This window comes from Myxine glutinosa, chromosome 10 (assembly GCF_964187855.1).
Source record: "Myxine glutinosa chromosome 10, kmMyxGlut1.1, whole genome shotgun sequence".
NCBI classification, from domain to species: Eukaryota; Metazoa; Chordata; class Myxini; order Myxiniformes; family Myxinidae; genus Myxine; species Myxine glutinosa.
Genome location: NC_136270.1, coordinates 96,346,066 through 96,372,353, shown reverse-complemented (window position 1 = coordinate 96,372,353; position 26,288 = coordinate 96,346,066). Strand labels below are relative to the sequence as shown.

At 47.5% G+C, this 26,288-nt stretch overlaps 1 protein-coding gene across 2 annotated transcripts in view; it reads left to right on the top strand.

The window, feature by feature from the left end:
• AHR (aryl hydrocarbon receptor) overlaps positions 1-26,288 on the top strand; it is a 175,800-nt gene that overhangs the window by 102,912 nt on the left and 46,600 nt on the right. For both annotated transcript variants that reach the window (XM_078785917.1, XM_078785918.1), the window contains exons 10-11: positions 18,526-18,667; positions 21,278-22,898. In XM_078785917.1, coding sequence (XP_078642043.1) covers positions 18,526-18,667; positions 21,278-22,898 — 1,763 coding nt within the window. The remainder of the gene's footprint in view (positions 1-18,525; positions 18,668-21,277; positions 22,899-26,288) is intronic.

Below are 26,288 nucleotides of genomic sequence, written 5' to 3'. Positions count from 1 at the left end.
TAGATTGAAACAGCTAGTTAGACGTATACTAACACAGGTGGCTTACATCTAAGTAGTTGCTCAGGTGGTCGTGAACAGTCAGAGAGATCTAAATATCTATAAAGCTCAGTTGACTTTTTGCTCCACCAAATAACAGTGAAACGGAGTTGAGTAAAAGGGTGAAAATTCTACAGATGCTGTGATAAATAACTACCTCTGTAGGTTTGAAGGTTGGAAAGAGAATAGACGTCTGGATCAATTTTTGAATTAAATTTAAATCCCGATTTATATATAGATATATATATATATTGTTACGGTCCGCGGTTAAGGATGTTGTTTGCCGAGCGGAGGCACCGCGGCCGAACAGTTTTCCCCGACTAAACCCAATTCCCGAACGTTGGCCGGATCGCGCCACAGATATTAAATTTGGAAACCTCTAAAGCGACCGAATGTAAAGAGGAAGAAGAAGACGTACAGAAGAGTAACGGGATTTATTATTTACACACACAAGCAAAAGGAGCAGTCAAAGTTATATACAGGGAACATGGAAAAAAGCAGGTGACACAGTGAAAATACTAGCTTATACAAACTTAATTAAATACCCAGGACAGAACAAACAGAACAAACTCACGTACACAAGAAGGATGGAATGGCAGGAATGAATGCTGGAAGGAGGAATGGGAAGGTTCGGCTGGGGCAGATGGTTCGGGCTTGATCCCACACGGGACGTCGGCTGGACCTCGACGGCAACCGATGCCACCGCTATCTGGTTCCCGCGGGGTAACGGGTTGAAGCTGCCTGGTGGAGTCAACGCTGCTTGTGGAGCCAAAGCTGCTTCTCTGGCTCACCTCAGGACGCGTCTGCCGTCTCTGGCGCAACTGCTTGTAATTGACCTTGAACCTTCTCTCTCTTCAAAGCTCATCTGGATCTTCTTACGCAGTACCTTGCGCGCGCGCTTTTATAACGCCTCCGGCGATCAAGCCGCCGGCCTTCAGGACACGCCCATCGGTGTGCTCACCTCGGCCCTGGTTGGTCGCGCGACCCTCTGGCTCCGCCCTTGATGACGACGGGCGGGCACGCCTTTCTTCCCCGACCCAAGCACATGTTCAATGGTGGTTTTGGAGGGGATGTAATATTGGCAATCGAGGCTTGGCCATGACGAAAGGGGAAATGGAGGTTTTGGGAATGGGAATGAAGAATGAAGGGAATCTATCTTATTTCACTTGGTGCAATGGAGTGTCATTTTAATGGAAGACAACGCCTTAACCTAATACACAGAATAAGGAAATAAACTACTGAACAGGGATATTATAGTGTCCTTCAATGTATGCTTTATGGAATTAACTACCAGAACGCCCTTTGACCTTTATACACACTGGAGCAAGGAGGGCTCAGACTAAAACAATAATTCACAACCATTTACTATACAATACAACACAATCAAAAAAATACAATCCTCATATCCGCAACACTGCACCCTCCTCCTCTTAGGCACGGCCCGGGCCTATAACTTTAACTTAGTGTGACACGTAGGTGTAGTTCCCTCTACTTTTAACCTGACCCTGAGTGCGACAGTTTTAAAACATAAATAAATATGTCCCGCTGCTCCATTGCACCCTACCTAACAGACTCACGCCCACAGCTAACCGAATTGCGGAATGGTCTTCAAACTATACATTGACGGTGGGGAGCATTATTTACAATTGACGCTACTTTTATTTACAAAACGCAACCCAGGACCTGTGATTGTTCTTTCTGGGGGGGAGACAGTCTGCTCTGCATCGACGCACCATGAAAGCACCCAAAACGCACCAACACACCCTCAAGCACCAATCGGTGCACAGTCATCACTGTTCATCAATAAAAATAAATCAACAACCCCTAACCCTGCAGGTGGTCTCTTGCTCTTCGGCTCCCTCTGCTGGCTATTACTATCTTCCTGGTGTTGTCATCTTCCTTTGCTGGCGGCCTATTTGCAATAAAAAATGCACCCAATGTGTCCATGTCTATTTATTTTATTTATGGCCCACAGGGCCGACTATGTATGGTTCACCTGTGGGGCATCGGTGCCCTGTGGCCAAGGTCCGCCAGCAAGATTTCGGGCCCTCATGGCCGGTTCCAGCAGAGGGGCCATGCCCCAACCCATGGGGTCCATAAGTGGTGCTCGGCCACAGACAGGTGGTCCATAAGGTGGTGCATCGATGCAGACAGCTGGTTCTGGGAGTTCCGGGCGCACAATGGCGGACTCACGCACGCTCCCCTCGGCGCCCAGTGGCGCTCAGGTCCTCATGTGGGAGACAAAGGGGGGAAGACAGATGAGCGAGGGGTAAGGTCACAAGGGTACACATCAATAAGGCAATGCAAGGTGAAGTGCGTACGGAGAGCGAAGTGAGAAAGCTCGTCCCTACCGTACGTCACCCCCCCTGTCACCTACACTACCCTTGCCCTTACCCCATATGTACAACAATCTACACATTTACAAATTCGTCACTACGTCACATCTTCCCCCTATTTCCCCTGCACCAAATTCGTCTCCACAATCCCTCTATCCAAAATTTGCCATCACCCAATTCATCATCAATCCTCATAAGGAGGAAGAGATGGAACATCAAGCACAATGTCACACCCACGTCATGATGCGTCTCACAATCCAAAACATTTGCATCATAAAAATAATAAAAACATGGCATGGTGTGGAGTTACGTCACCCCAGGTGAGTGGATGCAGATGGTGCGAGGAGATTTCAATCCTAACTATCCTCTAAATGACTTTAATACACTTTACACTACCCGGGGTCTTTCCCTGCCAATCCATTGGCCAACTTACACTATGGGTTCTAAAAACCAATTCCCATTGACCAAACTGTGGTGCTTCTCAATTTGGGGTCTCACTCCCCCGATTCATCTCCCGGTGCCATTGCACAATTTCTGGGCTGAGACGTGTAGCTCTCCCAGCAGGTCTACCCACCTGCACACCCCCACCACTGTAGTTGCCACCCGAGCTTACCTAGCTCCTCACCCTAACCTATCTAACTAGGGAAGGCCCCTCCTGGCTCTGTCACCCCTCGGTGCCCTCTGGCACTGGGCTACCCGGGTCCGTCCTCCGGATCCTCGGGCCCCATCCACAACAACTCTACCGGCTCCCAGAGCCCACCTGCGGCCTCACCTGGCCGGCATCCTCACAGTGGTGGAGTGCCCAAACCAACTACACACACTAACAGGCTACACGCCCAGCCATTTCCACAACACTAATGCACCCATCCAATCACCATTCTTCCACCCGCACCACAGATGCCAATATCCAACCACAATTTACCTGTACCCTCTACCTAACACTTACACTACCCGCCCCGGGTATTCGTGATGGGGGTCCACTCTTCCCCCATTCACACCTTCGCACCATCCACTCCACTCCATAGTTTCCACCATACTCACTCCACTACCATCCATTCCAATACTCCATATATTCCATACCATTTATTCCATACAACCATTCTCCATTCACCTGTTGTTGCACACCTGTGCAATCATACCTGGTGCCACCTGCACCCTCCTTCCTTCCTGGACCATTTGGTCAGCACAATACTCATCACCATCACTCACTCAAACACTGCTCCATACACCTGTTCAGTTGCACACCTGTGCAATCACACCTGTTCCTCACACACTTTTCACAATACACTTCTGATTACACCTCCAACACTCACACAGCATCATCTAATCTACCTGGTGCCCTGCTAACTTAGTGCTCCCCATCTTCCCTTTAAACTAAGCACATACCACGTCATTATCATCCACACTAATCTACCTGCGTCCCCACTACCGGTATCATTGTCACTAACTAATCTTAACGTTACCTAAGGTCATCTTCTAGGTCCCTACACATTATCCAAACCCTCCCGGGCTAGTTTTCACTGGCATAAACCCCATAAGTCTAGTGCTCATTTGCCCCCGCTGTGAGGGATGACAGAGTTGCCATCCCACCACATCGGGTATCTCAAACTATAAATTTTGCACACCAAATTCCAACCAATCAAAATTTTCCAATTACTGCCAATTCTATTCACTTTTCTAAATTTCGGATCAAAAACACTATCAGTATCATCATCATCACAGTCCGCTATATCCTAGCCTCGGTGCGTCATGACATCATTAAACTCGGCTTCGTAAAGCCGAGCAATGAATTCGGGTGGTTTGGTCGCCTGCAGGTTGAATCCGTCCGGCTTTCGGTTCAAGGGAGGTGGTTTGGTCGGGCCGAGATTCCACGCACCATCTCGGCGCGGTACCTTGCGGTCCCGGGCCCGATGACCGAGGCTCGCCCGATCGGAACCCCGCCCCCGCCAGGGGGCGCCGTACCGCTTCCTCCCACTCGCCCTTGAATCGGACCGATCGCCTCGCCCGACAAGGCCCGGACTCGACCGTGCAGGGCGGGCCAAGCCCGAATCGGCAACGACGCTTCGAAGAGAAGCGACGCAGCATCGATCCGCGCCGGGCCTCGCATCCAACAAAGCACACCGCGACCCGAGTGCTCGCATCGGCTATCCGTCGCCCTAAACGCTAACCCGTCCAACGTCGATGCTTTACTCGCATGCCCACACGCACACGCGACCCTTTTGACACTCACAAAACCCGGCGTTCCAACGCCGTCCGTCCACTCCACCAACGCACTCCCTGTTACACACCACACCTCTCACGCACACTCGCCGTTCGCACACTCCCTTAACACACCTCGCGCACCGTCTTGCGCACTCTCCCTCGGTACGTACTCCGTACCACTCACCATGGGCGTGCACTCTTGCATCCACCCACTAACGCGCTCAGATGGGCTCTCCCACACTCGCGCTACCACCAACTCAGGTGTGCTTCCTCGCACACGTTCCACCACCACCTTACTCTCCGTGTCACACTCCGTACACCCCGACGTGCATTCTTGCTCGCACTCGGTATCACACTCGTGCTTCGTAACACGCTCACCCATTGACGCACACTTTTTTTTCACACGCGTGCTATTTCCACTCACACCGGACCCTTCACCAACGCCCGGGTGCCATATTGACCCCAATCGTGCGACTATTCTCTTCGCGCCAAACCCCCTTTTACAAAATCTCCCGGCACCACATGCAGCCCGTCTCACCTTCGGGGTTCTTCTTCCTCCCTGCACCAACACCTGCAAATCTTTATGAGGATTAAGCACAGCATCGTGATGTGAGCACGGACTTTGAGCATAATCCATTTCTTCCTCCGATTGTTTCTCTTTTAAGTCCCCGGTCTCTCCAATTTCAACTACTAGGGCATGCCCGTACTATATCTATATATCTAAAATTATATCCCCCCCCTCTATTTACATGAAATGGTTTGGTCCAAAGCGAACGGCTTGCGAGTGGTGACAATCCCCCCCCTCTATTTACATGCAATGGTTCGGTCCAAAGCGAACGGCTTCCGGAGTTTGGTAAAGAAATCGCCATCGCGTACACAAACGCGCAGGAAAGCGAATGAATCGCAAATTCGTTTTTATTAGTTGTAAAACATAGTTTAACGCCAACATAGTTTGCAAACGTGAAATAAATGAATACGCTCTCAAATGTGCCATCCGAGGCAGAGTGTGTCCGCCACGTTCGGCACACGCGATCGTTCGCTGCTCTCTGATTGGTTGAATCGTTTTTTGGACATAGCTCGGTAAGTAATTGTCCGATTAATATGAAACCTTGAAAAGGCACATCCTCGGGTCCCCAGCAATATACCTGGCAAGTTTCAAGTATATCGGACCGGTAGTTGTCGAGAAACAGCGGTCACAGACAAACAAACAAACGTACAGACGTACAGACAGACAGACAGAGATTACTGGAATTATAGATAGATACCCATAATTTCTTTGTTCACCTCGACGACCGCTGGCTTTAATAAAATCCCCTCTTCTACCTCAGCGGTCGCCGGTTGCTCCATACCCCGTGTCACGATTTCTACCCCCGTCATTGTACCCGCGCTTTCCTCCACTTCGCTCAACCAGCGCTTCTCGACCCGCGTTACCTCGTCGTGCACCCCTGGGACCCTTTCGCCCAACCTGCGGTCTCTGTCCCTCTGCTCCATTTCCTCCCTATCGGCCCTCATTCCGTTCGTTATTGCTTCCATTTGGTTTCCCAATCGCTCACTGTTAGCCCTCCTTTCATCCCTTATTACCCCCATTTGGCCCTCCAATTCGCCCCCCATCCTATCCATTTTTGCATTCAGTTGGGTCAAGAATAATCTGATGTCAAACCCGGTTTGCCCAGCGTCCCCAGCCGCCACCGCGGGCTCGCCCTCCGCGGCGCCGCTATTTTGGGACCCTTCAACCACGTGCGCGAGCGCGCCATTTTGTGCACCTGATACCCCCTCAACCACATTGCCAATGTTCTCCTCCTCTCTTTCCTCCACATACATTTCCCCGAGGTCCTGGGTCGATTCTACCCCATCTATCTCTCCCACCGACATCCCGTCGCCTTGACCAGCCATGGCGCGATTTCAAAATTCGGGTTTTGTCTTTAAAACAATTTCAGCAGCTCGTAATTTTGAGCGCGTTACGCGCGCTTCGGGTCCGTTCCCGCTCCTGACACCAATTGTTACGGTCCGCGGTTAAGGATGTTGTTTGCCGAGCGGAGGCACCGCGGCCGAACAGTTTTCCCCGACTAAACCCGATTCCCGAACGTTGGCCGGATCGCGCCACAGATATTCAATTTGGAAACCTCTAAAGCGACCGAATGTAAAGAGGAAGAAGAAGACGTACAGAAGAGTAACGGGATTTATTATTTACACACACAAGCAAAAGGAGCAGTCAAAGTTATATACAGGGAACATGGAAAAAAGCAGGTGACACAGTGAAAATACTAGCTTATAGAAACTTAATTAAATACCAAGGACAGAACAAACAGAACAAACTCACGTACACAAGAAGGATGGAATGACAGGAATGAATGCTGGAAGGAGGAATGGGAAGGTTCAGCTGGGGCAGATGGTTCGGGCTTGATCCCGCACGGGACGTCGGCTGGACCTCGACGGCCACCGATGCCACCGCTATCTGGTTCCTGCGGGGTAACGGGTTGAAGCTGCCTGGTGGAGTCAACGCTGCTTGTGGAGCCAAAGCTGCTTCTCTGGCTCACCTCAGGGCGCGTCTGCCGTCTCTGGCGCAACTGCTTGTAATTGACCTTGAACCTTCTCTCTCTTCAAAGCTCATCTGGATCTTCTTACGCAGTACCTTGCGCGCGCGCTTTTATAACGCCTCCGGCGATCAAGCCGCCGGCCTTCAGGACACGCCCATCGGTGTGCTCACCTCGGCCCTGGTTGGTCGCGCGACCCTCTGGCTCCGCCCTTGATGACGACGGGCGGGCACGCCTTTCTTCCCCGACCCGAGCACATGTTCAATGGTGGTTTTGGAGGGGATGTAATATTGGCAATCGAGGCTTGGCCATGACGAAAGGGGAAATGGAGGTTTTGGGAATGGGAATGAAGAATGAAGGGAATCTATCTTATTTCACTTGGTGCAATGGAGTGTCATTTTAATGGAAGACAACGCCTTAACCTAATACACAGCATAAGGAAATAAACTACTGAACAGGGATATTATAGTGTCCTTCAATGTATGCTTTATGGAATTAACTACCGGAACGCCCTTTGACCTTTATACACACTGGAGCAAGGAGGGCTCAGACTAAAACAATAATTCACAACCATTTACTATTGTTACAGACGTGGCTTGGATGTTATTTACCGAGCGGTTTTGGTATGACCACGTCTGCACAAGTTACCCGATTATACCCGAACGTCGACTAATCGCGCTGCGCTAGGTCAATAAAGGAAAAGGACACCACGGCTGGGATTCAAATGACACGACACCCAGGGTTCAGTTCTCAAGACCTCCGGAGGAGGTTATATTAAGGCGGAAGGTTAGATTACAAGGACGAGAGGTACAGCATAGTAAGGTGGGCACTTAAACACAATCTTATATTATTCCCAACAGACGACAGATAAACGGGACAAAAGGCTGACTCACACGGGGTTTGATGGCTAGGAAAGCGGGTATCGATGGCTCAAGGTGCACTCTTGGCTCAAGGACAGGGTCGACCCGGTCCGGTCTAGAGATGCGGGGAGGTCGCAGCGCTCGGATGGCGTCTTGTCTGCTCAAGCTGGGGGCGCATCTGACGTCACGTCCGCTACGTGGCCGCGTATATCCGGCGGGGAGTGACACGCCCTCAGCTCGTCAGCTCCGCCTCGTGGAATCGGCACGTTGCTTCTCATTGGGTGCGTGCGGGGGGGTTACCGGCTCCGCCCCTGACGAGGAGCTGACAAGGAGCCCCTTCGTGGTAACCCCATGGAGCGCATGGTCTGGAGCGCATCGTCTGGAGCGCATTGCCAATGGCGGCTAACCGAGCCGGTGTCAGGACGCACACTCCCCCCCGCGCAGCGCCGTGCCCCTCTGTTGTTGTTGTTGTTGTTGTAATTGTTGTTGTAGTTGTAGTTGTAGTTGTTGTTGTAGTTGTTGTTTGGGGAAGAAGATGGAAGGAGGTATGGGAAAGGTCCTAAACTCACTACTGGTGCCATATAATCACATTCTGGTGCAACGAAGAGTCAGAATTAATGGAAAGGAGTCCTTAACTGACATAGACTAAGAATAACTAGCAAGATGTCCGAAAGTTGTCTACGTGAGATGCGGTGGACCTGGGCACGACATTTAATGGGGGAAAAAGGGGAAGGTCGGCTCTACTGATTGTTGTTTACAGACAATGGGACTAGGGAATGGGGGATTGGGGATAGTTGGGGAATATTGGGGAAATAGGGGAATATTTACAAGCGGATATGGAGGCCAAATTCCATATTCGCAACATTGCACCCTTCTCTACCCTCGGGGCGTCCCGACCCGATAAATTTTTACCTACTTTAGTGTGGCACGCAATGTAGTTCCCTCTACTATTAACTCTACCCTGAGTGCGACAGTTTTACAGATATTCACAAATGAGTAAATATGTCCCCCTGCGACGTTGCACCCTTCTCCTCACAGAAACACACCCACAGGATAACCGAATCCGGAAAGAATCCTCAAACTAAACATACAGCCGGTAGGGAGCATTATTTACACAAGACTACGCTGATATTTACACTACGATCCAGGACCTGTTTTTGGAGGAACACATGCAGATGTTATGCATAGAGAGAGCACGCATGCTAGCATCGATACACCAACCCACGAGTGCTCTGTGGCCTACGGCCTTTAATAATGTGCAGAGCACCCCTTCCAAGCATCAAGCACCACCCCATCACACAGTGAGCACCATCCGGTGCACCAATAAAGTGTTTATGACTCATTGTGTGGTGTCGCAGCCGGCCGATGTTCTGCCGCTGGTCTTGCCTTCGTGTGGTGCACTTGGCCTTCTTACTTCTTTTAAACAAAATAAAGAAAGGCGCCAACCGCGTCCATTTCTTTATTGTGGCCGTCAGGGGGCCAACTATAAGTGGTTCACCTGTATGGCAAAGGTGCCACGTTGACCCATAGGTCCATCCACGGGTGGTGCTTGGCTGCAAAAGAGCTGCGGTCCATTGTGGGTGGCCACAAACATTGCGGTCCATATGGTGTATCGATCCAAGCAGCAAGCAGCAAAAGTGCAGGCCCACAACTGCGTAGCCAGCACCTCTCTCTCCTCTCTCTCTACCCCAAAGCCAGATCCTCGGAGGTGGGAGACAAAAGAAAAGACAAGTGAGTAAGGTGGTAAGGGCGCAAAAGTGCACGCAATGCAAGGTAATGCACACTGGGGGCACATGGGAACCAGGTGAGACAGGTACGTTCCTACCGTACGCTCCCCCCCCCCCCCCCCCCCCCCACCAGGTAACCTACATGGCCCCTCCCTTACCCCTTACTGTATCCACACAACACAACACTACCCATAAACATCTACTTTACAAATCAACAAACATCCCTACTGTCTTCCCCGTTCCTCCCATAAACCAAATTCGTCTTCTCTCCCTCCTAACCAATCAAATTTGCCATTTTCAACTCTCATCAAAATTTGCCATCTCCAACTGCACATCAAAATTTGCCATTACCAATTCATCATCAGTCCCTCCTAGGGAGGGAGAGATGGAATCACCCCAATGTCTCATCCACGTCGTGATGCGTCTCACAATCCACACAGCAATTTCATTTCCTGCAACAAAACAAAGAAAACACAGGTGTGGAGTCATCATCATCACCACAGGTAAGTGGCTGCGTATGGTGCGACAGGTTCATCAATCCTAACTATTTCCTAAATGACTTTAACAACTTTACACTACCCGGGGTCTCTCTCCGGCCAAACCATTGGCCCTCTTACACTATGGGTTCTAAAAACCAATTCCCATTGGCCAAACTGTGGTGCTTTTCAATTTGGGGTCTCACTCCCCCGATTCATCTCCCGGTGCCCTCGTACAATTTCTGGGCTGCGACGTGTACCTCTCCCAGTGGGTCTACCCACCTGCACACCTCCACCACTGCAGTTGCCTCCGAGCTTACCTGCTCCTTACCCTAACCTAACTACCTGGGGAAGGCCCTCTGGCACTCTCCCCACTCGGTGCCCTCTCTGGCACTGGGCTACCCGGGTCCGTCCTCCGGATCCTCGGGCCCCATCCACAACTCTACCGGCTCCCAGAGCCCACCTGCGGCCTCACCTGGCCGACATCCTCACAGTGGTGGAGTGCCCAACCAACTACACACACTAACAGGCTACACGCCCAGCCATTTCCACAACACTAATGCACCCATCCACAACACCATTCTGCAACCGCACCACAGATGCCAATATCCAACCACAATTTACCTGTACCCTCTACCTAACACTTACACTACCCGCCCCGGGTATCCGTGATGGGGGGTCCACTCTTCCCCCATTCACACCTTCGCACCATGCACACCACTCCGTACCACTTACTCCCACTCTCTCCACACACCTGTACTTGCACACCTGTGCTCTCACACCTGGTGCCACCTGCACCCTTCTCTCCCCAAGCGCATTCGCGCTGATCCACAACACTCACTACTCACACACTGCTCCACACACCTGTCCAGTTGCACACCTGTGCAATCACACCTGTCCAGTTGCACACCTGTGCAATCACACCTGTTCAATTCTCAACCACACGGCATCATCTCAGCTAACTACTCCCCTCTGAAACTTGCGCTTCCCAGTCGTCCCTTTAAACTATTGCGCTCCCTCGTCATTATCATCCATACTAATCTACCTGCGTCCCCACTACAGGTATCAGTCACTAACTAAACTTAACGTTACCTACTGTCATCTTCTAGGGCCCTATCAATATAACCTAACCCACCCGGGCTAGTTTTCACTGCCATACACCCCTTAATCTAGTGCTCCTTTGCCCCCCACATGGGAAGGGTGGCAGGGATGCCATCCCACCACATCGGGGGTCTCTCACTACCAATTTTGCACATCAAATTTCAACAAATCAAAAATTTGCCAATCACTACCCATCATCTGCCAATCACTACTGCCAATCCTTTGCCAATCATCAAATTTTATTTTTCTCTAATTTTGGGGCCAAAACACTAACCTCATCACCCAGTCTACTCACTAATGCCTCTCGGTGCGCCAATTCCTGTCCAAAGCCCGGCTTCGTAAAGCCAAGCAATGGATGCGGGTTGTTCTGTGCCAGCGGCTGGATGCGTCCGGCATTCGGTGCAGGGACGGGGGCTTACCCGTGCCGAGATCCCACGCACCATCTCGGCACGGAGCCATCCAATGTCCCGCTCTCGACCTGCCGGCACGTCTCACCAAAAAGTGGTCGCCATGACGACCCTTTCTATCGGGCTGCCAGCTCCGCCTGGTGGAGCACGGACGCGGCCGTTCAAAGCGAGGCCCAGCACGCACCGAGGGCCCGATTCGGCTATAAGTCGTTCTAAACTCTACCCCGTCTAACGTCGATGCTTCACCTGCATGCTTACATCCCGCAGCCCGTTCCTTGCTCACACATCCAGCCGTGCCCATGCTCCTCGTACCTTTCCTTACACACCCAGGTACACCCATTCCACTCACAGCCTTGGTCACACACCTGACCACCGAACACTTTGGCACACATTCGTTGGTCGCACACCTCACCAAAACACCTCTTCGCGCCCCTCCTCAGTCACCTCCTCTGTGACAATCACAGGTGTGCCCTCATTCGCACACCCAACCACGTGCCTCACCACCAACTCCAGCGTGCATTCCCACTCACGCTCTACCATTCCAGGTGTGCATCCTTCCATCCCAGGTGTACATCCTCGCTCACCTGTCACAACCAGCTCACTCTCCTTGTCACTCTCACTACTCTCACCACCACTCTTGACCACACACTCACCCTTACTCTTGACAGCACACTCTTTCCTCATGCACCTGTCCGTCACACACCTTTCTCGCGCACACTCTCCCGTTACACCCTCTGTAACACTCACCACACCGCGCTTCCATGTGCCCCCTCGCACACGCGCTACGACCGACTCACTCTTGCCAGTACACTCACTCCTTGGCACGCACTTTTTCCTCACACACCCCAGAGTCGGACTTTCTCGCACACCTCCTCTTTCGCACACCAGACCTGTCGCACACTTCACCAACGGCCTCTCACGAACACCCGGGTCCATCTCGACCCCCAAGCTTCTTAAATCCCCTGGCGCATCATACGCACGACCATATTGGTCACCACTTACACCGGGTCCTCTTCCTCTTCGCTTCTCCTCCATCACCTGCGAATCCCTCATCCGGTTAATGAGCACATCATCACGATCCAAACACAGACTTTGGACCAATTCTTTTATCTCCTCTTTTATCTCTTTCTTATCCCCTCTCCGTCGCTTCTTAATTTCGCTCATCCCTTCTTCCACTTCTTCTAATTTGTGCTTCACCTCTTTTATTCCCCGGTACGTCTCCTCAAGCTCATCCTCTAAGGCTACCTTGACCGTTTCCAGGTGCGTCCTCACCTGCCGGTCCTTCGTCTCCATTACCTCTATCACCTCGTCCAACCTCGTTGTCAGTCCCTCACGTACCATCTGACATTCCCTCTTTGTCGCTATCAAGTCGTTTTTTATGTCGTTTTGTGTCGCTTTTAAACCTCCTAATACCGCAGTGTTCCTTTGAACCTGCTCCACTAACTCCGTCTGTCCCACCGTCAGCTGCTCCACCTCCTGCGTCAGGTCCTCTATGCCCCCTTGTAACTTTACAGTCCCCTTTCTCACCTCCTTCTCCATGTGCTCCTTACAGTGCCTCACCTCCTCGCGCACTCCTCCGACCTCCTCACTCACTCCTCTTCTGATCTCCTCTCCCATCACTTGCATCTCCTGCCCAGATGCCACCCTCATCTGCTCCATTTCCTCCCTGTGAGCATCCAGTTTGGTTTCTACCCCCATTCTGACCCCCTCTATCTGCTGCCCCATTTGGTTAACTTCCCTTTCCGCTTGGTCCCTCATGTCCCTCAATTTGCCTTCCATGGTGTTTTCTAACCCCTCTAACCCTTTTTTCATCCCTTCCATTTGATTCTCTTGAGCGGCCATTCTGTTTTCTACCCCCGTTAACCCATGTTTCACTCCCTCTATCTGATTCTCTTGAGCGGCCATTCTGTTTTCTACCCCCATTAACCCATGTTTCACCCCTTCTATCCCATTGTCTAACCCCTCTAATTTCTTGTCTAATCCCTCACCGGTACCCCTCGCTTCGTCCCTCATTACCCACAATTGCTCACCCTGAGCATCCATCCGGTTCCCCATTACCCCCAATTGCTCATTCTGAGCCTCCATCCGGTTCCCCATTTGTCCCATACTGCTTTTCAAACCTCTAATTTGGTCTCCCAATTGCTCACCCATTTGTTCCATAAGGGCCCTCATTTGCAGGATAAAAAGGTTCGAATCCACCAGTGGCGCCACTACGGTCGCGGGCGTGGACGCCGCGGCCACCTCGTGCATGACAACGCTATTTTGCGACCCTGCCGCCCTCACTGCTTCGCTCTCCTCTTGTCCCTCAATTTGGTCCTGGATCGACCCTACCTCACTCTCCTCTACCGGACCCCAGCTGTCTTGGTCTGCCATAGCGCGACTTTCAAAATTCGGGTTTTTATACAACAAAACAAATTTCGGCCGTTATAATTTCGCGCGGGAAACGCGCTCCGAATCGATTCTAATTGTTACAAATTTGGGCCTAATAACGCGCGGAAAACGCACTCCGAATCGATTCTACTTGTTACAAATTTGGGCCTAATAAATTTAGTCCCGGGTTCGAATTCCACTCCTCGACACCAATTGTTACAGACGTGGCTTGGATGTTATTTACCGAGCGGTTTTGGTATGACCACGTCTGCACAAGTTACCCGATTATACCCGAACGTCGACTAATCGCGCTGCGCTAGGTCAATAAAGGAAAAGGACACCACGGCTGGGATTCAAATGACACGACACCCAGGGTTCAGTTCTCAAGACCTCCGGAGGAGGTTATATTAAGGCGGAAGGTTAGATTACAAGGACGAGAGGTACAGCATAGTAAGGTGGGCACTTAAACACAATCTTATATTATTCCCAACAGACGACAGATAAACGGGACAAAAGGCTGACTCACACGGGGTTTGATGGCTAGGAAAGCGGGTATCGATGGCTCAAGGTGCACTCTTGGCTCAAGGACAGGGTCGACCCGGTCCGGTCTAGAGATGCGGGGAGGTCGCAGCGCTCGGATGGCGTCTTGTCTGCTCAAGCTGGGGGCGCATCTGACGTCACGTCCGCTACGTGGCCACGTATATCCGGCGGGGAGTGACACGCCCTCAGCTCGTCAGCTCCGCCTCGTGGAATCGGCACGTTGCTTCTCATTGGGTGCGTGCGGGGGGGTTACCGGCTCCGCCCCTGACGAGGAGCTGACAAGGAGCCCCTTCGTGGTAACCCCGTGGAGCGCATGGTCTGGAGTGCATCGTCTGGAGCGCATTGCCAATGGCGGCTAACCGAGCCGGTGTCAGGACGCACACTCCCCCCCGCGCAGCGCCGTGCCCCTCTGTTGTTGTTGTTGTTGTAATTGTTGTTGTAGTTGTAGTTGTAGTTGTTGTTGTAGTTGTTGTTTGGGGAAGAAGATGGAAGGAGGTATGGGAAAGGTCCTAAACTCACTACTGGTGCCATATAATCACATTCTGGTGCAACGAAGAGTCAGAATTAATGGAAAGGAGTCCTTAACTGACATAGACTAAGAATAACTAGCAAGATGTCCGAAAGTTGTCTACGTGAGATGCGGTGGACCTGGGCACGACATTTAATGGGGGAAAAAGGGGAAGGTCGGCTCTACTGATTGTTGTTTACAGACAATGGGACTAGGGAATGGGGGATTGGGGATAGTTGGGGAATATTGGGGAAATAGGGGAATATTTACAAGCGGATATGGAGGCCAAATTCCATATTCGCAACACTATACAATACAACACAATCAAAAAAATACAATCCTCATATCCGCAACAATATATATATGTATGTATATATACTAGGGCATTGCCCGTACTATATCTATATCTAAAATTATATCCCCCCCCCCTCTATTTACATGAAATGGTTTGGTCCAAAGCGAACGGCTTGCGAGTACGGTGACAATCCCCCCCCCTCTATTTACATGCAATGGTTTGGTCCAAAGCGAACGGCTTCTGGAGTTTGGTAAAGAAATCGCCATCGCGTGCACAAACGCGCAGGAAAGCGAATGAATCGCAAATTCGGTTTTATTAGTTTTAAAACATAGTTTAACGCCAACATAGTTTGCAAACGTGAAATAAATGAATACGCTCTCAAATGTGCCATCCGAGGCAGAGTGTGTCCTCCACGTTCGGCACACGCGATCGTTCGCTGCTCTCTGATTGGTTGAATCGTTTTTTGGACATAGCTCGGTAAGTAATTGTCCGATTAATATGAAACCTTGAAAAGGCACATCCTCGGGTCCCCAGCAATATACCTGGCAAGTTAAAAGTATATCGGACCCGTGGTTGTCGAGAAACAGCGGTCACAGACAAACGTACAGACGTACAAACGTACAGACGTACAAACAGAGATTACTGGAATTATAGATAGATATATATATATATATATATGTATATATATATGTATATATAAACGTGTTTTATTTTTTGTTTGTTTGTTTTTTGTATACAAGATCGAGGCTCGTGAAAGAGCGAACATTAATCACACAGAAAGACAAACAGACACATAAAACAAATAACATCGGGAGCGGTAGACAAGATGGGGAGAGAGGGAGAAGGACACAAACACAACATTTGAGAGCAGGGACCGAGAGACATGGAGACATCGAGAGAACTGTGGGAGGGAGAGGGCTTTGGGGGGGAGGCATGGGAAGGGTGGGGGTGGGAGAGGTATAAAACATATGGACACTGCCAGGACTTCCAGGAAAGAAGTTGGAATTTCAAACAAGGTGGATCTGGGGTGAATTAGTGGGGGTAGAAAAGATCAAGGTTTTGGATGGGGGAAGATAAGAGATGGTGGTGAACAGCTGTTTTAAAGACCTGGAGGGAGGAGTGTGATTGAAGTGAGTTTGGGAGTTTGTTCCAGAGGCGGGAGAAAAGAGGAATGAAAGAGTGAAGGTGAGCAGAGAGCCGAGATTTCGGCAGTTTAACCATCAGAGGGTGGCTGGCAGATCTTGTGCGACCTGTAGGAATATTTTGGGGACAGAGCACAGAGAGAGCTGGGGGTGCAAGGCCGGAGAGGAGTCGGTAGAAGACAGAAAGACCACCTACCTGCCTGCGGTGAGTGAGTGAAAGTGAGTGTCCGCGTTTTATTTAGAGATGGCTGAACGGATCTTCATCAAACTTTCAGAGGTTCATCAGTGAGTGCCTGGGAGTGTTTTAGGCAACCAAAAAAAAAAAAATTGAAAAAAAAAGTTCGTTTTTTTGGATTAAAAAAAAAAATCGCTCGATAGTGGTCGAAGCCTTTTTAAATTAATGACAGTTATACATAAGTACACATTCGCATAAATAAATACAAAACAATTACCAGACATTTGAATACAAATAAAGCAAACAATTCCGGAAGTGTACGAATTTGGTAGTATGGCTTTTTCTTCTTCCTGATCGGCATCACACTTAACTCAGAAACGTGAGCCACATTCACTCAGAAACGTGAGCCACATTCACTCAGAAACGTGAGCCACTCCCCTTCCTCTCCTGCCTCTCCCCTTCCCTCCCCTTCCCCCCCCTCCCCCCCTCCCCCCTCCTTACACCCTCCCCTTCCCCCATCCCCTCCCCTGCCCCCCATCCCCCTCCCCTCCCCCTCCCCTTTAAGATATAAATTCTCTGTAAAAGAGCTTCCACCACTTCTGACTGCTCCCCTTCCCCCCCCCCCCTCCCCTCTCCTTCCCCCCTCCCCTCCCCTTCCCCCCTCCGCTCCCCTTCCCCCCCCTCACCCCTTCCCATTCCCTCCCCTCCCCTCTCCTCCCCTTCCCCCCCCTCCCCTTCCCTCCCACTCCCCCCCCCCCCCCGCCGTTCCGTTCCCCTCCCCCGCCCGGCAACGCCGGGTACTTCTGCTAGTCATTTATAAAGATCAGTATCCTCAGTTAGCACATTAAAATAAATTTTCTTTGAAATAATAAAACGACACCAAATATAATTAGTGAATTGCAATATGAATAGTAAAAATAATATTAATGAGGCATTTATATAAATACATTATTAAAAGAATACATATATATATTTAAAACAATTTCAGTAGGTGTTAGGAGACAGTGTAGCATGTAGAAAATCTGTTATGAATACCGTTTGAATATTTGAATAACGGTTCGATTCAGAGGTAAGTCGGGTGGACGTACTGGATAGCGAACGTGGTATATTTAAGGTAAGATATGCAACATGCATGATTTAATGCATTACCATATAATGGAATATGTGATGAGATTTATAAATGTGATAATACATTAAATCCTCTAGCGAGTAAAGTTTGAATAGTGTTGTTGCATTGATGGGTTGACTGACTGCCTGGACGCAACTAAAGTTGTGGATCTACTGATGTAGGTAATCTACCGATGCGGATCCGTGACCAAGGTAGTGGATCCACCGTTTGGAGAGGTTCTGAGCTGTAAGGGCTATGCATTTTGAGATACTCCCTGGTTTTGTTTTATATTTCTATTTAGACCCTTTTATATACATTTAGGACCCATTTTCTTGCACACGTGTACTTCAAGGAAGCAGGATAACGTTGCATCTTCTGCTTGCAATTATGTAAGGTGCCTTGCAGTGCCTTACATGATGAGCCAGATGGCCTTTCTTTTTCTGAGTTTCCTTGTATTTTTTGCAAGGACTAGCATTTCCACAAAAAGACTCTTGACAAACACAAGTTGAATTTTTTGGGGAAGAGCTTAACTTTTATTTTTCTTTTCATTTGCTTTAACAGTGCCTAATATTAATTTCACTCCTATGGCTTTAAAATGTCTGAAGTAGAATGTTTGTTTTCTAGAGAGCTTTTGTTTTAACTCATTGAAGAATCTGTTCCTTCCACAATCTATGTTCACACTACTTGGCTTGTCCTCCTTCTATACAGTGATGAAAACGGGTGAAACCGGAATAACCTTTTTCCGTCTACTCACCAAGAGCAACTGCTGGTCTTGGGTTCAGGCAAATGCAAGACTTATCTACAAGAATGGGCAGCCTGACTACATAATTGCCACACAGCGCCCTCTCAGGTTCGTCTATGTAATTATTTTTAGGTCATCTCACCTCAATCTCGAAGAGATGACCTTGTAAAATGGGTCGTGATATCCAGATGTCTGTCCGTCCGTCCGGTCATCTGTTACCTTTTTGCTATTTGTTGCTACTCCTCCCTTATCACCAGCTGATTGTTCTGACATTTCAAACGTGAATACAAGACAGTAGCGCGCACAATCGCACATGCTTTGATGTTTCGATTTTGGATCATGGGGGATCCTGGGGTGGGGGGTTACCCCCTGAATCTTCGGATCGTCCTTTATTTACCAAACAATTGCTCGGAAACCTGATACAGCCCTTCTACTCGATGGTCTGCAGGATCGCTCGATCTTAGATTTTTCAATTTATTGTCAGGGGGGTTCCCCCAAATCAGCAGAGGTCTGAACTACAACTTCAAGAGATGACCGTCAGCCCACGCAGGGCTCTTTTTATATTAGGTTAGAGGAATTTTCTGCAGCACTGCATTTTAATAAGTAGCACTTCAGTGATTTTTTTTTGTATACAGAGTCAAGGCTCGTGGAAGAGCTAGAACACTGAACGGATCAGGACGCAACAGGTAAAAAAGGAACAGTATAGAGAGTTGAAGGATAAAATAAAGGGAGACTTGAACAAAACAATGGGTGTGCAGAGGAATGAGTGGTCAGGGAGGATGCATGGGATGGACAAGATAAATGCAGTAGGAAACTCTCAGGAAGGAAAAACTGGAAATTTGCAAGGAGGAAGGCTTGGGGTGGAGTGACCAGGGGAGGTTGGATGGGGGTTATTGAGGGCAGAAAAGATCATGGTTTTGGATTGGGGGTGATCTGAGGTGAGCATTTACAAATGTATTAAAGACGTGGAGGGAAGAGTGAGATTGAAGAGAATGTGGAAGTTGGTTCAACAAGTGGGAGAAAGAAGAATAACCTAGTGGAGGTGAGCAGTGATCCTGGAATTTGGGATTTTCCCCAGAAGAGGGTTTCTGACAGTTCTTGTGCATCTGGTCCACCAACAACTCCCTTCTGGGGAAAATCCCAAAATCCCTTCATGTTCCTGCAGAGGGACTTCATGTTCATGTTCCTGCTTTATTCCCTTCATGTTCCTGCAGTGGGTGCCCTGCAGAAACATGAAGGGAATAAAGAACGGAAAAAGCAGAGGGTGCCATACCATGAAGAAGGCAGTAGAAGACAGAGACCACTGACCTGTCCGCAATGTGAAAGTAATCGGACCATCGACTCAGCCAGCTTCATCATAGAGGATTCCAATAATCTTGGAGGCCTTGGTTTCCACAGCATCAAGCTGAGCAAGGTGTGAAGCAGGGGAGCCAGCCCAGGGAAAAGAGCAGAACTCCATCAACCTGTGGATGAAGCCTTGTCGGTGGATAGTAGTTCAGGTGTGTCAAAGATGGGCTTTGTATTACGGAGGATGCTCAGTCGGCAACTGGCTTTGAAGGCCAACTTTGAAATGTTGTTTGCCCAAGAAAAGTCTTGGATGATAGTGAGACCAAGGAGTTTGAATGAATGAACTTCCTCAAGAGGATTGTTAGGAACGTAGATGGGGGTTTGCAGATGGTCCTTTCAGGGAGAGAATGTGAGTGTGTGAGATTTGTCAGGATTGAAAGACATATTCCAAGTGTTTGACCAGCTTGTGATTTTGTTAAGGTCTGAAGAGCGGGAGGAGGCTGCAGCCTGCTAATCTGAAGGATGAGGGATGTCATGGCAGAGGATGGAGTCATCAGAAAATAGCTAAAGAGAATATTCCAGAGAGTCAGCTCATTTATTAAGATCAGGAAGGAAGGACTGGGCCCAGAACACTGCCTTGGGGCTCTCCAGCCCTGACAGGTAGAGAAGATGAAAGGATTCCGTTGAGTGCCACATGTTGGCTGCAGGAGTAGAGGAAGTCAGTAAGCCATGTGTGGAGTTGGCTTTCGATGCCTTAGGCAGAGAGTTCAGAGAGCAACACAGGATGCCAGACTATCAAAAACACAAGATATGTCCAGAGAGATGGCCCGAACCACATTTCTGACATTGAGGACCTCCTTCCATTGTTGGGAGAGTATAAGCAGCATGCCTGATGTAGAATGGCCTAGTCTGAATCCAAATTGATAATCTAAGATGAGGCTATTACAGAAAAGAAAGGATTTCATATCAATTGTGATGATGGATTCCATAACCTTGCTGATGCTTAGGAGTAACCTAATAGGTCTGTAGTTAAGAGGATTGGTATTTGAAATCTAGCAGTGATTATCCTCAACTTCCCTGAGGGCATTAAGACTCAACCACAATGAATGGACTCGCACTACACATTGACCTGACCAGACAAGAATGCAAAAATCTTGCTGTGTAACGTGCTTGTTTCTTGCTAGATGTTGAATATGCTACCTCGTTTTACCACTTATTTTGCGCAACAAACTGAGATCATTATACCACCCCATTATGAAAAGATTTCCATTAATTATCATGGGATTTGAAAGAAGGTTGATGAAGATCTCATAAGAAATTAACTGTGTGGAAATTCTTGTAGTTGTTTTGAATGTGTTTTCATTGATTGTTTCTTTTGAACCTAAATAATCCAGCTAATTTGTCTTTATGGTCTCCTTTTTGGCCTTACAGTGATGAAGAAGGTGAGGAGCATTTGCGCAAGCGCACCAGGCAGTTTGCATTTGCCCTCACCACCGGTGAAGCTTGTCTGTATGAGGGAAGCACAGGGCCACCAGGAATGCAGGTTGGCCTTGAAAGGTGCAACCATGATTCAAAGAATCACACCGTTGATCCAAGTTCACTCCTGGGAGCAATGATGCAACAAGATCATTCCATTTACGTGCGTCCTGCTGCAATTGAGCCAAAACCAAGCATTTCCCACCAGATGCTGGGATTCAGTTCCTCATCGGTATCCTCTTGCGTGAATCCTCAAAGTTGGCAATCACCCAGGTCTATGGAAAAATCTCTGCTCATCAAACAGGAGTCATTGGTCAATGACAATTTGGACAGCAGTGCTGTAATACCAGACAAGCTATGTGAGGTACTCGAGATCTTGGGATTGAAATCAGAAGATGTGGAGAACTTGAATGCGGTGGAGGACAACCAAATTATGCAGATATCAGACTTTTCCAATGAACTTCTGTCCAATGATGACATTTTGTCATACATACAGGACAGTTTGATGAAATCTGACAGCCCTTTCTTGCCAGGGACTAATCTGCCCGATGTTAGCATGCAGGAACTGGAGGCATCTCTCGGACAAAGCAAACTCGCAGAAGGACCTACACAGGTTGAGGTCTTGCATGAATCAAAATCATTAGCTGGTCCTACAACAAGTCCAGCGCAGATTCCACAGGTTGAACACTTCGTAGATGGAAATACCTTTTGGAGTAATACACAGTTTGAAACCAAGCAATGCAATCTAGCTAATGTGAATCCAAGTATTTCCACTAATACTATTGCTTATAATGGAAACAAGCAGTGTGCAAAAGGGGTATCTGGGAATATCCCTCAAGTCATTGGTATGCAAGGCCCGTTCTTGCCACCCGATTATGGTTACTGTCAGTTTAACAATCCAGCTGAACATAGCAAGACTATGTACTTTGCACAGAATGAATCTTTGCAGAGTAAACCCTTCCAGAGGGCAAATGAATGTGGAACTATCCATCAGATGGCTTGGCCCTCACAATCACACGGTAAAGTATCTATGAAGTCGGTGAATCCCGTTAACAGGCAAACAACACCCCAAGGACGTTGTGCTCAAAATACAAATCCGCCATTTCTTCCTGTTCCTTCTGTGCAGCCTGATTTGGACCAGACCTCTCTGTTTGCCGCACAGTGTACCCCAGTTCATGCATTATCCCAGAGATTAACATTAGGTGAATATCAAGAACCTTCTCAGTGGGCAGAGCAGATGCAGTGGCAAAACACAGTTGGGCCTTCACCTTTAGCTCCGCTATACTATACAAATGAACAACCCATACAAAACCAGTTCTGGTCCAGAGTTGCAAATATTATCCCCAGCCCTGTTGAAGCCAGCACCGTTTTTCCATCGATGCTTTGCCACCAAACTCCTACAAATACACCGGCTTACAACTGGACCAACATACCTGCACCAGGAGGCCAGAATATGCAAGCCACAGAGATGGATGCCCATCCGAGCTGCCAGTTTGTTAGCCAGGAGCCTGGCAAGATGAACAACTACATGTCCTGCCCACAAGCATTTCCGCAACAAATGGTGGAGCCCATAGAGGTGAGGTTAATAACAAAGTCTGCACAAGGTTATGCTATTTTTGTACAAAAAGACTTTGACAACCAAAATTATTTGTTTGCAGTTCTACAACACTACTTTTGAAAATTTTATATCTGATGTTTCTTTCGATAAATTAATGCTATTTCCTCTTTTTTAACTTCCATTTATCTTCGAAACCCCACAGGCAACTATCTCAAATTGATATCTCATCTCAAGGGAAGAAACTAAGTCGATAATGAATAGCAAGAATAAACAAGCAAAATTGCTTTTTCTTTGAGTATGTGAAGTTGACAATACAACAGCTAAACAACAGTTTCAACAGATTCTTCATTTCCAACGTGATAATTGCTTCTTTAGCAAAACATTATTTAAGTCCCTCTGTAACTGCAGAGTTGGTGTGTGTGTGTGTGTGTGTGTGTGTGTGTGTGTGTGTGTGTGTGTGTGTGTGTGTGTGTGTGTGTGTGTGTATGTGTGTGTGTGTATGCGTACTGCATACTGCATATACTGCTGGGAGAGTGTGGTTGGGAGAAAGAAAGAGAGGGAGAGAAGTTTGGGACATGGAAACTTGGCAATGCATTGGTCAGCTTAACTTTCAAGGAAGGAAACATCTTCTGTAAAGGCCTAGAGTTTCCGTTGAGAGATTGCTCCCATGGCTGACTTTCAAGCCAAATGGAGAGAAGGCAAAGTTCATTGGAAATTCTGACATTTAAAAGTCACCCGATGACACTTGGCTGCTTTCGTCCTTCTGGGACCAAAGCTGTGAAATACACTTGGAAAGAACATGTGAAACGCCTATCTGAATCTTTCTTCCTTTATAGAGAAAGTTTGGGTAAAGTTATTGTTGTTGCAATGGTTTTTCTGGCTGAATGATGTTTGTTACATTGTGAGATCATAGTGTGTAAGCAAATAGGAAATACAAATTCTGGACCAATATTATGAAGGTCAATTGTTTTAAAGTCTTTCACTTTAAATGACCCAAAAATCCCCAGTGAAAGTAATGTAACAATATATGCAAAATTATGGAGGATATATGCAAAATTATGTTTGAACAGGCAAAGTGCGTTAGCTTTCAAAAATAGTGTGTATATATATATATATATACACACTATTATATACGCATACATACATACATACATATATATATATATATATATATATATATATATATATATATATATATATATAATATATTATTTATATATATATATATATATATATATATATATATATATATATATATATATATACGCATACATACATACATACATACATATATATATATACGCATACATACATACATACATACATATATATATATATATATATATATATATATATATACGCATACATACATACATACATATATATATATATATACAGTCACGTGAAAAAGTAGGTACACCCCATGTAAAATTTTGACTTTTTCAACATATTTCAACATACAGCTATTTGATCTTCATTTCTTCATTTCATGCTTTACAGTTGGTATTAGGTTCTTGTGGTCAAATGCTGACTTTGGTTTTCGCCAAACATGTCTTCTGGTACTGTGGCCAAATAGCTCTACCTTTGACTCATCTGTCCAGAGCACATTGTTCCAGAAGTGCTGGTCTTTGCCTCGGTGTTCATTGGCAAACTTTAGTCTTGCCCTGATGTTCTTTCTGGACAGCAAAGGTTTCCTCCTGGCACACCTCCCATGCAGATCAAATTTGTGCAGCCTCTTTCTAATGGTAGACTCGTGCACTTTGACATCAACAGTGGCAAGAGCTACCTGTAGGTCCCGTGATGACATTCTGGGGTTCTTAGAGACTTCTTTCAGCATCTTGCGGTCTGCTCTCGTGCTGAACTTGCTGGGGCGGCCTGGCCTGAACAAGTTGGCAGTTGTTTGGAATCTTTTCCACTTGCAGATGATCTTCCGGACAGTCGAATGATTGATTTCAAATTGTTTGGAGTTATTTTTAAATCCTTTCCCAGACTCATAAGCATCTATAACCTTCTTTCTGAAGGCCTCAGAGAGCTCTTTTGATCTAGGCATGGTGATGCCGCACACTTCAACAACAAAGAGCCAACCAAACTGAATGTCTGAGGTTTAAATAAGACAGGTTCCTCCAAGATCCTCTCAAACAATGTTCTATCATTTGCACCTGAGCTGGTGCACCTGATTCTAATTTTAGGTATTTGAAGTAGTGATAAATGTAGGGGTGTATTTACTTTTTCCACATGCGAAATTTGCATTTATGTTTATTTAAATTATACAATGGACTACAAAATGTAAATGTTTCACGATATTTGTTATATTATATCATCTTTATCCCTCAATATTGTTGAAATGAAGATCAGATAGCTGTATGTTGAAATATGTTGAAAAAGTCAAAACTTTACATGGGGTGTACTTACTTTTTCACATGACTGTGTATATACAGTATATATATATAAATATATATATATATATACATATGAATGAATGAATGAATGATCGTTTTTTTTAAAGGCCATTTTCCCCCACTAGAGCGGGGGTTAGCCTTGTGGGCCCCATGACAATCATGGTTCCCTGTTTGAGGCAATGTTTTTATGGCCGGATGCCCTTCCTGACACCAACCCTTGGTCACCTCTTACGATGCGCAGGGATACAGTGTACCTATTCTAAATCGGGGTACACACCGTGATCATTCATCCCAGCAAGCTGGTACTCAAATTTGCCGACCTCAGAAGGATGACAGGTTGAGTCAACCCCCCTGGTGTTAATTCAGCGATCGACTGGGATTCGAACCCAGGATCCTAGGATCCCAAGCCGGCACCCTAACCGCTAAGCCAACACCAGGGATATACATATACATATGCACTGGATATAAAGGCAGAGCTCTGATAAGACAGTGCTACACAAGAATAGAGACAAAAAAAAAAACTCAGAACCTGTCCCCATTGCCAAAACAGTCGGCCTTTATTTGCAAAATTTTATTTTTCATATAAGATGAGATTCTCATCAGATTTCTATCAGAACTCGTCAGAAATCACACGACATTTGTTGTAAATGCTGTGCTTTAAATCAAATTGTTGTTCTTTGTGGGTGAAACCACAGAAGAGGAAAACCACGACTGCCCTAAATACATGTGCCAAGGTCTGACCTTACCATATCCAACCCTGAACCAGAAAAGTAGGAGACATAGTACCAATCCAAACGCCTACCTTTGTTTCAAAGGAAAATAAAATACCATCAGATGTGGTCCAGCTGTATTGGTTTCAAAGAAATAATAAACCATGGCTTGGAAGTGACTGATAACCTTTTTTTGGCAATTATGTTGGACAAAATCACCAGTTTTGAGCTAGATGGTAAAAAAAATTGTGTATTTTAACACAGGTGTCCATCCACGTTCCTGGAACGTTTTAATCTAC